This window comes from Dipodomys merriami, unplaced genomic scaffold, assembly GCF_024711535.1.
Source record: "Dipodomys merriami isolate MVZ:Mamm:240054 unplaced genomic scaffold, mDipMer1.0.p SCAF_27, whole genome shotgun sequence".
Taxonomy (NCBI): domain Eukaryota; kingdom Metazoa; phylum Chordata; class Mammalia; order Rodentia; family Heteromyidae; genus Dipodomys; species Dipodomys merriami.
In genome coordinates, this window is record NW_027204159.1 from 5,259,162 (window position 1) to 5,273,363 (window position 14,202).

A 14,202-nucleotide genomic window follows, 5' to 3' on the forward strand; every position below is an offset into this window, starting at 1 on the left:
CCCTAAGCACTACATATAACTCAATGAACTCAGAATAGCAGGGAGAAAAAATTACAAAAATACTTAGAGAAAATAGGAAAAAGGCTTTGAACTATAGGCCTACAAAAATACTTAGAGAAAATAGGAAAAAGGCTTTGAACTATAGGCCTGGAATCCCCCAGAGGACCTGGGCACATAACAGGAATTGCCTCTTAAAACGCATAAAATCATATACCGAGCAAAAGAAAGTGCTTTAGATGAAGAATCTAGCATTTCTGGATCATGCAGAAAACGCTGGCTTTGCCCAAAATCTAAACTTCGATGTGATAGTACTGGGGGACAATCCTCTTCCAAAGGATGATGATTCATTCTTCCAGCTTGTGGAGACAGCTGAGCTTCTCCAGACTCAGAATCTTCCTGCCAAGACTTAAAAGCAGGAAATGGCTCTGTAAAACAACACAAGAGATATCAGAATCTTTATAATGCCTACTGTTATGTTTATAATTATCCAAGTCTCATTATTTTACCCTATATTCTATTTTCACAAGGAGCTATACCTTAAATTTAAATTTACCTTAAACTTCTGAACCCAGTGGCAAAGCAAGGAAAGACATGGTCAAGTCCTTTAGATTTTAATCCTAAAGATGTTATTTAATATAACCCTAACTTAATATTGTAAAAATGTTGCTTAAAAAATTATTTTTCATGTTAAATCTTTACTTAGAAACTAAACACTCAGCCAGGAACCAGTGGATCAGGCTTGTAAAATCTAGCGATTTAGAAGGCTGATATCTGAAGAGCATAGTTCAAAGCCAGCTGGGCAGGAAAGTCTATGAGATTCTTTTTTTTTTTTTTTTTTTGGGGGGGTGGGGGGGTGCGGTCGTGGGGCCTGAACTCTGGGCCTGGGCACTGTCCCTCAGCTCTTCAGCTCAAGGCTAGCGCTCTACCACTTGAGCCACTTGCACCACTTCCGGCTTTTTTTCTTTTTGCTTATGTTGTGCTGGGGAATCAAACCCAGGGCCTCAGGCAAGCAAGGCAAGTGCTCTACCACTGAGCCACCTTCCCAGCCCGTCTATGAGATTCTTATTTCCAACTTCCAGTAAAAAGCTCAAAGTAGACCTGTGACTTTAAGTGATAGAGCACTAGCCTTCAGCAAAAATGCTAAACAACAGGGCCCAGACCCTGAGTTTAAACCCAGTACCAAAAACAACAAAAAACACATGTTTACAAACTGTCCTTCACTATCACGTATTTAAGATATGGAACATCTTCCCAATTCTATACAGAACCCTTAAACTCCTTCTGACCCCATAACAATTCCAGTATTTTCAAAAGAGGAGCTAACTCACCTGGTAGTACCTGGCTTCTAACATTAAACCGTGACAGTTATTTTCTATCATAGGATTTCTATATTTTGTGTGTGTGTGTCTGGGCAGTATAATTGAGAGAAAAATTAATAGCTAAAACATATTTATTTTGTTGGAATTACTGTGTATGCTCTCAAATGAAGCCATGTTATTAAAAAACTGATGTCTCTGCATAAATAAAGTTTGATTACATAGGGAGCATATACAGGTCAGGCATAATACCCACAAATACACCCCAACTATAAAGTTAATTTCAAGCATCACTGAAGCACATGTTGGTTATAATTAAAAATTAAAATTAAAACTATGACACTACCACTACTAGTAATAGCAAAAATGAATGGAAAGATGGCTTGACAGTGTCAAAATTCAAAAGTGATATTTCCTTTTTTTTTTCACATAATAGTTAAAGCTGCTACTTTAATACTTTAGTAGTTAAATGCATTAGCTACTTAAAGCATTATTTGTTTCTATGGTTTTTAGAACATAACTTAGTTTATTTTTGAAACTCAATCTGATAAGTAAAAATTGGATACAAAGCATGCAATCCCACTAAAAAACAGCAATAAAGTAACTTCAGCACAACCCTTGTACCTGTGTCCCAGCAAATGTAACTGGAAATAAACATTTTTTTGAGAAATCTCCTGTTTTAATAAAAGGACATTTTTTAAGATTTTTTTTCCTGGGTATCATTTTTAACCCAAGACAACAGGAGAATTTAGGGACAGCAGGAGAAGGGCTTATAAAACCAAGTGAACCATTAAAAGGCAAGAAATCTAAACTATGGTGAACCATACTTACCCTCCCCATCTCTCTGCAGATGCATTGTTTTGAAATCAATGAGGGGGAAAGTGATAGGGCATGACGCTAATAAAATGGAAAAAATGGCAAAAAATACTAGAGTGAACACACAGCACAGTCAGAACAAACCATACACATAACACAAAAGCCAAATATACCAAAAACATTCCCCTAAGACTAGCTAGGCATTCTGCTCAAAAACTGTTGTTCAAAGACATTGCTACTAACTGAACTTTGACACAAACACACATTTCCATTTCAGCAAGCAAGGCAAAAAAAAAAAAAGTAATGCTATTTTATTAAAACACAAAAATAAAACAGAAGAAATGGAAACTCGTAACCAGAAATATTTGAAGTTTTTCAGTATAGTAAGACAGAAAAAAAATCTCCTTGACAGGGGCTAGGAGTGTAGGTAGTGGTAGCGTCCTTGCTTAGCATGTACGAAGTCCTAAATTCAATCCTCAGAACAAAATGAGAACACAAAAGACAGAAAAGATCCCTTCTGGTTATGCTTTGTAAAGACTGTACTATTTGCCGGGACCCAGTGGCTTCATACCTGTAATTCTAGTTACTCAGGAGGCAGAGATCTGAGGATCACAGCTCAATGCTAGACTGGGCAGAAAAATTCATGAGACTCTCATCTCCAATAAACACTACTCAGAAAAGGCTGGAATTAGCGCTCTATCTCCAGTGGTAAAGCACTAGCTTGAACAAAAGCTCAGTGACAGAGCCCAGGCCCAGAGTTCAAGCTCCGTGACTGGCAAAAAGAAAAGAAAAAAAAAGATCATACTATTTTATTCCAGAGTCAGCAGGAGAGAATTTGAGGGAAAGGTAATTAAAAGTTAAACCTTTTTGAAGAGCTGCTTCAAATTCATACTGATACAACTTGCTTACTAATTACACTTGAAGGAAAAAGGACATACTAGGAAATAGTGGTGTGGGCTCAATTCAGTCAACCTCACTTCTCTACTAGGAGTCACAAACAAGATTATGTCTCTGATTTCAAAGTATCCAGAATCTAAACAATTTTATTGTCTTAAGATTTTATGTATAAAATATTTTGACACCTACCTAATTGTGAAAAGTCAATTTAATACTAGTGGTAAATCTGAAAGAAACAGTAGAGTTTCTTGATAGCCAATCTGCCAAACATACACAGTCCAGAGCTAGGAATTTCAGCTGTATGCTACAAGTGGTTCTCAGAATGCCTTGACCTCCACTTGGAAAAGCAAGCCAGGATGTCTACGTGAACTTGTCATAACTTTTGTTGGTGGTGGTGGTGGTGGTCATGGGGCTTGAACTCTGGGCCTGGGCGCTGTCCCTCAGCTCTTCAGCTCAAGACTAGCACTCTACCACTTGAGCCAGAGCACCACTTCCGGTTTTCTGAGTGGTTTATTGGAGATAAGAATCTCACAGAATTTCCTGCCTGGGCTGGCTTTGAACCATGATCCTCAGATCTCAACCTCCCGAGTAGCTAGGATTGTACGCATGAGCTACTGATGCCCAGCTTTGTCATAACTTTTGAGTCAGGTGGTAATAGGGCATCTCAGGCATTTAAACACACTGATCAGTAGTCCAGATGAAATATCCATCCCCTGCAAAAAGCTACAGAAGTTGGACTCTGACAAGGAATATAAGAGGCTCTCTTTTGGGAGCCACTAGAGAATTGAAGCCAGAGAGAAAAAAATGCCCAATTTACTCATGAAAAAAAATTACGTTTCCATGCTTGAAACTTAGCATCAGGATCCCACCACCAAATATCATAAATAGCTATTCATCTGCAGCTTCTAAGAAGCAAAAGTGCATTGGAATCCCCAGCCTTATCCTTCAGAAACTCCTTTCTTTTCAAGGCTCAAAAGATTACTGTCAACCACTGGTTATTTTCAATGACTATGCTCCAATAAGAAACTAAAATGCTACATTTATTCTTCACTGCCATCAGTATGCTAACATATCCTCTAAATCTGAAGCCTTCAAAAATTCCAAAGTCCTGAATAACTCAAAACAATGTAAACAAAAGACAATTTCCTGATTTAGTTTAAAACTCATAATGCCTACTATATGGCATCAGAAAGTTTTAAAAACAAAGTGGTAGACAGCAATAAAGTTGGGCATAGACAAATATTGGTAGGAATTTTTTTTTAACAATGCTTAAACCTTAAAAATAAACCATATACACTGCAATTATGATCAGGTAAGTGGACTTATTGTAGCCAAAGAAACAGAGTACTGGCATTATAATTTCATTGATTATTATAACCATTGTCACCAAATAACTTACTAAAGGTAAAATAATCTGTGGATCATCATCCCGTGAACAAATAAACGATTAAAATTCCTAAGTTGTCTTATTCTTTTCTTCACCTAGAAATATTATGATTCAGAAAGACTATATTCAAAAATATGTGTCTTGCTTCCCCCTTTCTTCAACATTTTACTTGAGTTGACAAAAATACAACATATTGAAAAAATTTTAGTGAACACTAATATAACAATTCCCCCCCCCAAAAAAAACAATTCCCTAGATTTATCACTAACATTTTTTTCAAGGATTTCAATATAATTTTCCCCACAAACACTCCTGCTTACAAATAATTCAGTCAAGTTCAATTCAATTACAATTTAAGATTCTCTTAATGCCTACTAAATTTAAACTTCATTCCTTTGTGAAAATTTTTGGTCTCGTTATATTTTAATAATCTTATTCAGAGACAGAAAATATGGCATAATATTTGCTTAGAAGTGCCCCTGAATATTTTTAAATATTCCTGGTGAAAAATAATAGCTAAGTGTACTTAAATTGGAGAGATCCTCAAGCCCTACTACACTGGATTTTCAAAGACTGAAGAGAGAGCCTCTGATCTAACAAAAGCCTGAGATGATTTTAGACTTTTCATCAATTCTATCATTCATTTTTGTTTTCTGAGATAAGGTCTTGATATATAGCCCAGGCTGGCTCTAAATTCAGAAATCTTCCTGCCTGCTAAGTGCCATAATTACAGGCATAGGCCACCATGCCCAGTACTAACATCCACTTCCAAAGATAATAGATCAAGGTTAAGTTAGTTCCAGTTCCTCATAATCTCATTCGTGTATCTGAGTAAAAAAGAAGTCACCGCTGTCATCCTAGATACTGAGGAGAGTGAGACCTGGAGGATCAAGGTTTGAAGCCAGCCTGGGAAGAAAAGTCTTTTGAGACTCCATCTCCAATTAACCAGCAAAATGCAAGACTAAAGGTGTGGTTCAAGTGGTAGAACACCAGTTGTGAACAAGAAAGCTAAGCAAAGCGCTGAATTCAAGCCTCAGTACCAGCACCAAAAGCAAAACAAAAACAAACAAAAAACCCTCACATCATATATGAAGAGGAAATCAAAAGACAAGTAAGAGTGTCCAGAAAAGGGCAGTAATCCCATTACTACTTCGGGTAATTTCAGTTACAAATAACAGTATCAGGAAAATAATGTGTTTGGGTAAAATTACCTTCCCATTTATCACCATCAGAAACATTCTTCAGATCTAAATGTGGAATTTGGACACATGCTGCTTCCCCTTGAACACCAACACTTTGACTTCCTGGCATTTCTGATTCAGTGTTAGCATTCAAATCACGTATGTTGCTACTAGACTCCTGTATTTTAAAAGTAGAAAACACATTTCACAACCACGAAGCTTTTCATGTCTGGCTTAAAGACAGCAAAGTACATATCCTTGTGTAGTCAAGACTAGTTTACTGTGCCTTTAAAGCCTGCTCTCCCACTGCCACAATCCAAACTATTTTCAAATATTAACTTGCAGTTTTATAGTATGTTGTATTGAGACAAAGTTTGGATCTTAAATTCAAAAAGTATTTTCATAACCAATAATCTTTTGTTTTTTGTTTGGTCGTGGAGCTTTTGAACTCTGGGCCTGGGCGCTGTCTCTCAAGCTCTTCAGCTCAAGAACACTCTACCACTTGAGCCACAGCGCCACTTCTGGTTTTCTGGTGGTTTACTGGAGATAAGAGTCTCACAGACTTTTCCTGCCCAGGCTGGCTTTGAACCATGATCCCCAGATCTCAGCCTCCTGAGTAGCTAGGATTACAGGCATGAGCCACCAGTGCCTGGCATAACCAACAATCTTATAACCAAAAGTAGAAAATTAAGTTTCTGCTTAGCTGTCACACATTTGATGAGTATTTTCATTTAAATCTCCTTTAAACCTATCCAATGCAAGAACTAAGGCTAGATATAATAATTGATGCATTAACCAAAACAACTTATTCAAGAACTAAAAGATAAAAATAGTTCTTACCAGAATTAAGTGTGACAATTTATCATTTTCAAATAACAAATATTCTTTCCTAAAAATACAAGTAAATTATGTTAAAAATAGTTATTCTTATTTCTTACATATATTCCTCTCCTACTTAATGTATTTAGCACTTAAAACATAAGAAGGAAAAGCTGGGCATATGCCCGTTCTTTGGAGCCCTATATCTGAAAATGTGCACAATACTGTAAAGATCCACAGAATCACCTGAGGTTTAGAAAAATGAAGCAACTTTTCCCACTACCCTCTCTACATGCAAATCTACCCCTCAAAAATAAAAATCCACAATAGAAACCAAAAAGAATGTGTACATAATGGAAATTATTTTACAAAACAAATTTTAGTTTTAACCAGTAGTTTTATTCTTCCCAGTCTGAGCCTTTTTAAGGTTATTTAAAAAGGTATTCATCTGCTTGTCTATGCTTTACTTTAAATCTATGTTCTATTACAAGATTATACTGTAATTAAAGGTTACTTTTACGTGTGTGTGTGTGTGTGTGTGTGTGTGTGTGTGTGTGTGTGTGTGTGTGTGTGTGTGTGTGTGTGTGTGTGTGTGTGTGTGTGTGTGTGTGTGTGTGTGTGTGTGTGTGTGTGTGTGTGTGTGTGTGTGTGTGTGTGTGTGTGTGTGTGTGTGTGTGTGTGTGTGTGTGTGTGTGTGTGTGTGTTTTGCTGGAGGATTCAACTAGGGCCTTGAACATGCTAGGCAAAAAAAGCTCTATGACCAAGCTGTATCTCCAGACCCTAACAGGTTACTACATCTTAAAATCTTCTACCTCAAGACATAAGAGTAACATAAAAAAGAAAAATTCTGATTTCCTTTTATTCCCTCCAGAAATAAGCAAACCTATTAAGAACAAGTGTAAATGACAGGCACTAGTGGTTCACATCCATAATCCTAGCTACTCAAGCCATAAGATTTGAGGATTGCAGTTCAAAGCCAACGAGGCAAAAATGTCATAGTGAGACTATTATTTCTAACAAAACATCAAAAAGCCAGGAGTGGATCTGTGGCTTATGTGGTAGACCTCCAGCCTTAAGTATAAAAGCTAAGGGATAGCATCCTCACACACAAAAAGAGAACAAGTGTTAAAACAAGTTGTCACAATCTCTATCATTTGGCCAATCAACAGAGTAACAGAAGATTACATAGTAGCTTATCAATATGCTGACTGAGGAAAGTTGTTTGTTATCCTCTCAAAGATACCTGTGGCAATTTAGAATATATTCAAGTGCTACTTCTATCTGGTCATGAGTGAGAATGCAGAAGATCAGCCTTAACTTAAACATGGCAAGTCATCTCTTCATATACATCTTCCTTATTCTTTATGAGCATGAGAAATAAATGTCCTCAAAAGCTCAAGGTTTTCCTTTGCTTAGGATAGGATGTGTATATTCTACCCTAACAGACTAAAAGATCTAAAGATCTAGCCACCTAAATTTGAGAACTGTGAGTATTAAACATGCAAAATGTAACTGACCTAGCCAAGTCACTCTGGATCTAAAAACAAGTTTGCCAACCTATACAAGTTGAAGAGGAAAGAGCTTTTCCAAAAAGATTGAGTCCTCACTAAATGGATCCTTATTGTTCTACCAAATCCAGATGTCATCATTCTGGGGATGCCTGTTAATCTTAAATCTTCAGCCCATAGCTCCAAAATTCCCTGGACTGGAAGAGGATCATTCCTGCCTCCTGAAAGGAAGCACAAGGAACTGCTGTAAGCAGGAAATCTGTGGACCTTCAGAGTATGATGACACACCAGAGACATGGCTCCAAAGAATTTACTTACCCTCAGCAACAGGTTTCCTACTCATAAGAGACAATGGCTTTCTTTATAACACAAGTTTACAGTGGCCAACAAGCTATCAGCAAATTAATAATGGTGTTATTGATCAATATTTATCAACTTAAATGCTTTCAGAGTATCAAATCATCTTTCCTAAGAAAGTTTTATTTCTTGGCAACAATTACAAGGGTTAAGTCCTGACTAGTGACTTAAATCACTCTAGAAAGCTTCTATCCAAAGAGATTCTTACCTAGGAAGATTTTACATTTGATTGAAATCTTAGTTCCTGAGACAGGAGGCATTTCCTCCCTGTCTTATAGATGGCCAGGGAGGTAAATGCTTAAGCTTGTATTGGGACATATCAAAGACAAATGTAAAGGGGAGAGAAAAATCCTGTAAATTCCTAATTAAATAAATATCCTCTTCTTTTGGTTAGTCAGTTGAAAGATTGAACTTACTGATGTACTCATAATATCAATAAATTTCAATTTTTCTAAAAATCAAGGTTTTAGATATCTCCAAGAAAGTGTGTTCTTCTCTGACTATTTTCCAAGTTATGACAAATGTCTGTCTGAAGTTGTGAAACTCTGGACATCTGTGGCTATTTAATGTTTTATATCCACCATTAAAACAGTAAGTTCAAATTTTTAGATTTTTAAAACTATGTTATAATGGATATAGTCATCTTAAATTTTCATCCCAAAATCTGTGAAGGGCTTCCAATTCTCAGTGATTTATCAGCAACAAGAGAAATGCTTACCTCTCAAGATAGCCATCTTCACTATCACCATGGTCACTACATGGCTCTAACATTATACCTACAGACTGACAAAAAGAATACCAACAACCATATTAATGGAGCTCCCAATATTCATATATTCTCTATTTCAAAACAACAGGCCAAATGTGGTAACATATATCTGTTAATTCCAGATACAGAGGAGGTGAAGGTAAAAAAGACTGTGGTCCAAACACAGCCCTGGCAAAAACCATGAGCTCTATCTGAAAACTAAAAAAAAAAAAAAGCTGTATGGTAGAGCATTTGCCTACCTAGTAAATAAGCACAAGACCCTGAGTTCAAACATACTGTCAAAACCAACCCCTTTTCCCCCTCTTCTGATCCTGCTTGCCTAAGTATGCTTTATTTCTCCTCAATCATGAAAAGAATTTCTAGCAAGAAAAAAGTCTAGAGCCGGCAGCTCAAACAGAGTACCTTCCTATAGCTCAAGTCCCTGAATGCAAACCTAAGTACAGAAAGAGAGAGAGACCAAAGTCATACAGGGGTTCATAAAAATTATTTTTCACATGAGGATCCTGTGTACATGAGAGCAACCCTCCATTTTCCAATCAATTTAGTGATACTATTTCATCCCAATTCCTCCATAAATTAAAACAATTCCAAATTCCTACACAAATGCCCTAAGCATTAGCAAAACGTCATAAATTTGTGATTTTAATAATCATTTCTAAACTAGGCACCAGTGGCTCATGCTTGTTATCCTAGCTACTACTCAGGAGGCTGAGAACATGAGAACCGAGGTTCAAAGCCAGCCTGGGCAGGAAGGTCCTTGAAATTCTTATCTCCAATTAACCACCAGAAAACCAGAAGTGGCACTGTGGCTCAAGTGGTAGATTGCTAGCCTTGAGCTGAAGAGCTCAGGGACAGCACCCAGGCCCAGAGTTCAAGCCCCACAACTAACAAAAATCACCACCATCATCATCATCGCTAAAATTAAACAAAACCTTTTGATTCTTTTTCTGGCAGTATTCGCTTTTGAACTATGAACTATATGTGCTTACTATGCAAGTGTATAGTGCCCTACTACAACGTTAGCCAAGCATCCCTGCCTTTTGTTTTTTCTTCACATTTGTTTTCAGGGTTTCAAGCTTTTTGCCTAGCCTGGTCATCCTCACGATCCTACCTATACTTCCTACTTAGCTGAAATTATAAACATGGACCACCATGCCCCAATTGTTCTGAGATACTAGCTACCTTTTTTTTTAACCAGGGCTGACTTCAAACCATGATTCTCCTATCTCCAAATCTTAAGCAGGAAAAGTTTTCTAACTATGACAAAACAAACATTTAAAATGAAAAATCTAAAATCAGAGAAAGAAAACAACCTTGCCAAAAGTTAATTTAAGAAGGTCAAAAAATAAGGGGCTGGGAAGGTGGCTCAGTGGTAAGACTGCTTGCCTTGCATACAGGAGGCCGTAGGTTGGATTCCTCAGCACCAAATAAGCAGAAAAAGCCGCAAGTGGCACTATGGCTCAAGTGGTAGAGCACTAGCCTTCAGCTCAATAGCTGAGGGACAGCACCTTCAGAGAGTTCAGGCCCTTTGACCAACAAAAAAAAGTAAAAATAAAAAAATAAATTAAAACATTAAAAATGAAGCCGGGCGCCGGTGGCTCACGCCTGTAATCCTAGCTACTCAGGAGACTGAGATCTGAGGATCGTGGTTCAAAGCCAGCCTGGGCAGGAGAGACCGTGAGACTCCTATCTCCAATAAACCACTAGAAAACCAGAAGTGGCGCTGTAGCTCAAGTGGTAGAGCACTAACCTTGAGCTGAAGAGCTGAGGGACAGCGCCCCAGCACCCAGGCCCAGAGTTCAAGCCCCACAACCGCCAAAAAAAATAAATAAATAAAAATAAAAATGAATATTTATAACTACAAAAGGTAATTATTTCCTTAATTAATAAAAAGTACCTACAAGCTAGGCACCTATTATCCTAGCTATTCAAGGAGGCTGAGATCTGAGGATCATAGTTCAAAGCCAGCCAGAACAGTAAAGTCTGTAAGATCCTTCTCTCACAAAGTAGAACTATGGCTCTACTTTTAATGGTAGAGCATTAGCCTTGAGGGAAAAAAAAAAAAAAGCTCGCTTAGGAATAGCACCAAAGCCCTAAGTTCAAAGCCCCAGGGGTAACAACTCCCCTCACCCCACACCCAAAAAGTAATTACAGCTGGGCGCTGGTGGCTCACACCTGTAATCCTAGCTACTCAGGAGGCTGAGATCTAAGGTTCACAGTTCAAAGCCAGACAGGGCAAGAAGATCCATGAGATTCTTTTTTTTTTTTTTTTTGGGGGGGGGGTCCGGTTGTGGGGCCTGAACTCTGGGCCTGGGTGCTGTCTCTCAGCTCTTCAGCTCAAGGCTAGCGCTCTAACATTTGAGTCACAGCGCCACTTCCAGCTTTTTTCTTTTTGCTTATGTGGTGCTGAGGAATCGAACCCAGGGCCTCGACCATGCAAGGCAAGCGCTCTACCACTGAGCCACCTTCCCAGCCCTCCATGAGACTCTTATCTCCAATTAACAACCAGAAACCAGAAGTGGTGCTGTGGCTCAAGTGGTAGAGCGCTAGCTAGCCTTGAGCTGAAGAGCTCAGGGACAGCGCCCAGGCCAAGTTCAAGCCCCAGACAGACAACAATAATAAAAAATTACCTTCAAATTAAAAACAGTACAAGGGAAGAGGTGACACTGTCCAAAAAGAAATATATTCTTGGGGCTGGGAAGATGGTTCAGTGGTAGAGTGCTTGCCTCACATGCATGAGGCCCTGGGTTTGATTCCTCAGCACCACATAAGCAGATAAAGCCAGAAGTGGCGTTGTGGCTCCAGTGGTAGAACACTAGCCTTGAGCTGAAGAGTTGAGGGACAGTGCCCAGGCCCAGAGTTCAAGCCCCATAACCAACGAAAAAAAAAAAAAGAAAGTATTGTTTATGACTTATGTAACTGTATCCCCTCTGTATGTTACCTTTATAGTAACAATAAAAAAAAATTTTAAGAAAAGGGGGGGAAGCCAATAACCCAATAGAAAACTGTGAATAACATGGGCAATTAGTGGGGGGGGGGGGGAAATCAGCATTTTTACTAAGATGTCAACAACAATGAAACCCAAAATTTATAAGGTTCATTTAACCAAGTTAAAAAAAAAAAGAAATCCGCTACTGACAAGAGCTTATGTGAAATAGGCATTTCTACATATTGATAAAGTATAAACTTAGTTTATTGGAGTATAATTAGGTAAGCCCACCTTTATGCACTAACTTTTACGCAATCAAAAATATCAATAAAGGGGCTGGGAAGGTGGCTCAGTGGTAGAGCGCTTGCCTTGCATGCCTGAGACCCTGGATTCGATTCCTCAGCACCACATAAGCAGAAAGAAAAAAGCCAGAAGTGGCACTGTGGCTCAAGTGGTAGAGCGCTAGCCTTGAGCTGAAGAGCTGAGGGACAGTGCCCAGGACCAGAGTTCAGGCCCCAGGACTGGACCCCCCCCCCAAAAAAATAAAAATTTAAAAACAGCCACGTGCCAATGACTCACACCTGTAATCCTAGCTATTCAGGAGGCTGAGATCTGAGGATTGAGGTTCAAAGCCAGCCTGGGCAGGAAAGTCTACGAGATCTTTATCTTCAGTAAACCATCAGAAAGCCAGAAGTAGTGCTGTGGCTAGTGGTAGCTTGCTAGCCTTGAGCTGAAGAGCTCAGAGACAGCACCCAGGCCCAGAGTTTAAGACCCACGACTGATTCCCCCCCTCAAAAAAAATTTAAAAACACAACGATTCACACACAACCACACAACCACTAAGCAGCTCAGTTGATAAGAGAATATTCAAGCAATCCTGTGCCAATTGTGTTTAAATTGTGTAATATACTATTTCTCCATCCTTAATTTTGTGTAAATATGCCTATCAAAAAAGCAAATGGGGGCTGGGAAGGTGGCTCAGTGGTAGAGTGCTTGCCTTGCATGCATGAGGCCCTGGATTCAATTCTTCAGTACCACATAAACAGAAAAATCCAGAAGTGATACTGTGGCTGAAGTGATAAGAGTGTTAGCCTTGAGCTGAAGATCTGAGGGACAGTACCCAGGCCCAGAGTTCAAGCCCCACGACCGACAAAAGGGGAAAAAAAAAAAAAGGCAAATGGAAGCTGGGTGCCAGTGGCTCAAGCCTGTAATCCTAGCTACTCAAGAGGCTAAGATCTGAGGAACACAATTCAAAGCCAGCCCAGGGAGGAAAGTCTGTAAGACTCATCTCCAACTAACCACCAGAAAACCAGAAGAGGCACTGTTCAAGTGGTAGAGTGATCACCTTGAGCTGAGGAGCTCAGGGATAGTGCCCAGGCTGAGTTCAAGCCTCATGACCGAACCTCCAGGGCCCCCCCCCCCCCGCCCAAAAAAAAAAAAACTAACAAAAAGGCAAATGGAAGCTGGGTGCCAGTGGCTCACACTTGTAATCCTAGCTACTCAGGAGGCTAAGAACTAAGAATCTCGGTTCAAAGACAGCCGAGGCAGAAAATTCCCCATGACACTCTTATCTCCAATTAACCACTCAAAAACCAGAAGTGGTGCTGTGGCTCAAGTGAGCACAAACAGGCTCAGAGACAGCACCCAGGCTCTGAGTCCAAGCCCCAAGCCCCCCCCCCCCAAAAAAAGCAAAAAGCAAATGGTGTGAGGCACTGGTAGCTCAAGCCTATAATCCTATTCTGCTCAGGAGGCTGAGATCTGAGGATCACAGTCTGAAGCCAGCCCAGGCAGGAAAGTCTATAAGACTCTTTAATAAACTACTCAGAAAAGGCTGGAAGTGAGCTGTGGCTCAAGTGGAAGAGCGCTAGCCTTGAGCAAAAAGAAGCTCAGGAATAGCACCCAGGTTCTGAGTTCAAGCCCCAGGACCAAAAAAAAAAAAAGCAAATGGTGCCCAAACACTATCCTTTTTTTTCAGTCAGTCATGACGCCTGAACTCTGGGCCTGGGTGCTGTCCCACCACTCTTCACCTCAAGGCTAGCACTCTACCACTTGAGCCACAGCACCACTTCCAGCTTTTTCTGCTTATGTGGTGCTGAGGAATCGAACCCAGGGCCTCATGCATACAAGGCAAGTACTCTACCACTGAGCCACCTTCCCAGCCCCAGCAAGCATTATACTTATTTGAAGTGATAAAGTGAAAGTTTTAGATTTGTTGAAAGGATG

General features: G+C 39.4%; 1 protein-coding gene across 5 annotated transcripts in view; it reads right to left on the reverse strand.

Moving 5' to 3' along the window:
* Positions 1–14,202, reverse strand: part of Fam13b (family with sequence similarity 13 member B) — a 70,233-nt gene that overhangs the window by 19,754 nt on the left and 36,277 nt on the right. For 3 of the 5 annotated variants that reach the window (XM_070036066.1, XM_070036068.1, XM_070036067.1), the window contains 5 exons: positions 9,000–9,064; positions 6,438–6,486; positions 5,628–5,775; positions 2,148–2,213; positions 215–425 (listed from right to left, as the gene is read on the reverse strand). In XM_070036066.1, coding sequence (XP_069892167.1) covers positions 215–425; positions 2,148–2,213; positions 5,628–5,775; positions 6,438–6,486; positions 9,000–9,064 — 539 coding nt within the window. The remainder of the gene's footprint in view (positions 1–214; positions 426–2,147; positions 2,214–5,627; positions 5,776–6,437; positions 6,487–8,999; positions 9,065–14,202) is intronic. The other 2 variants (XM_070036070.1, XM_070036069.1) reach the window with 1 other exon arrangement.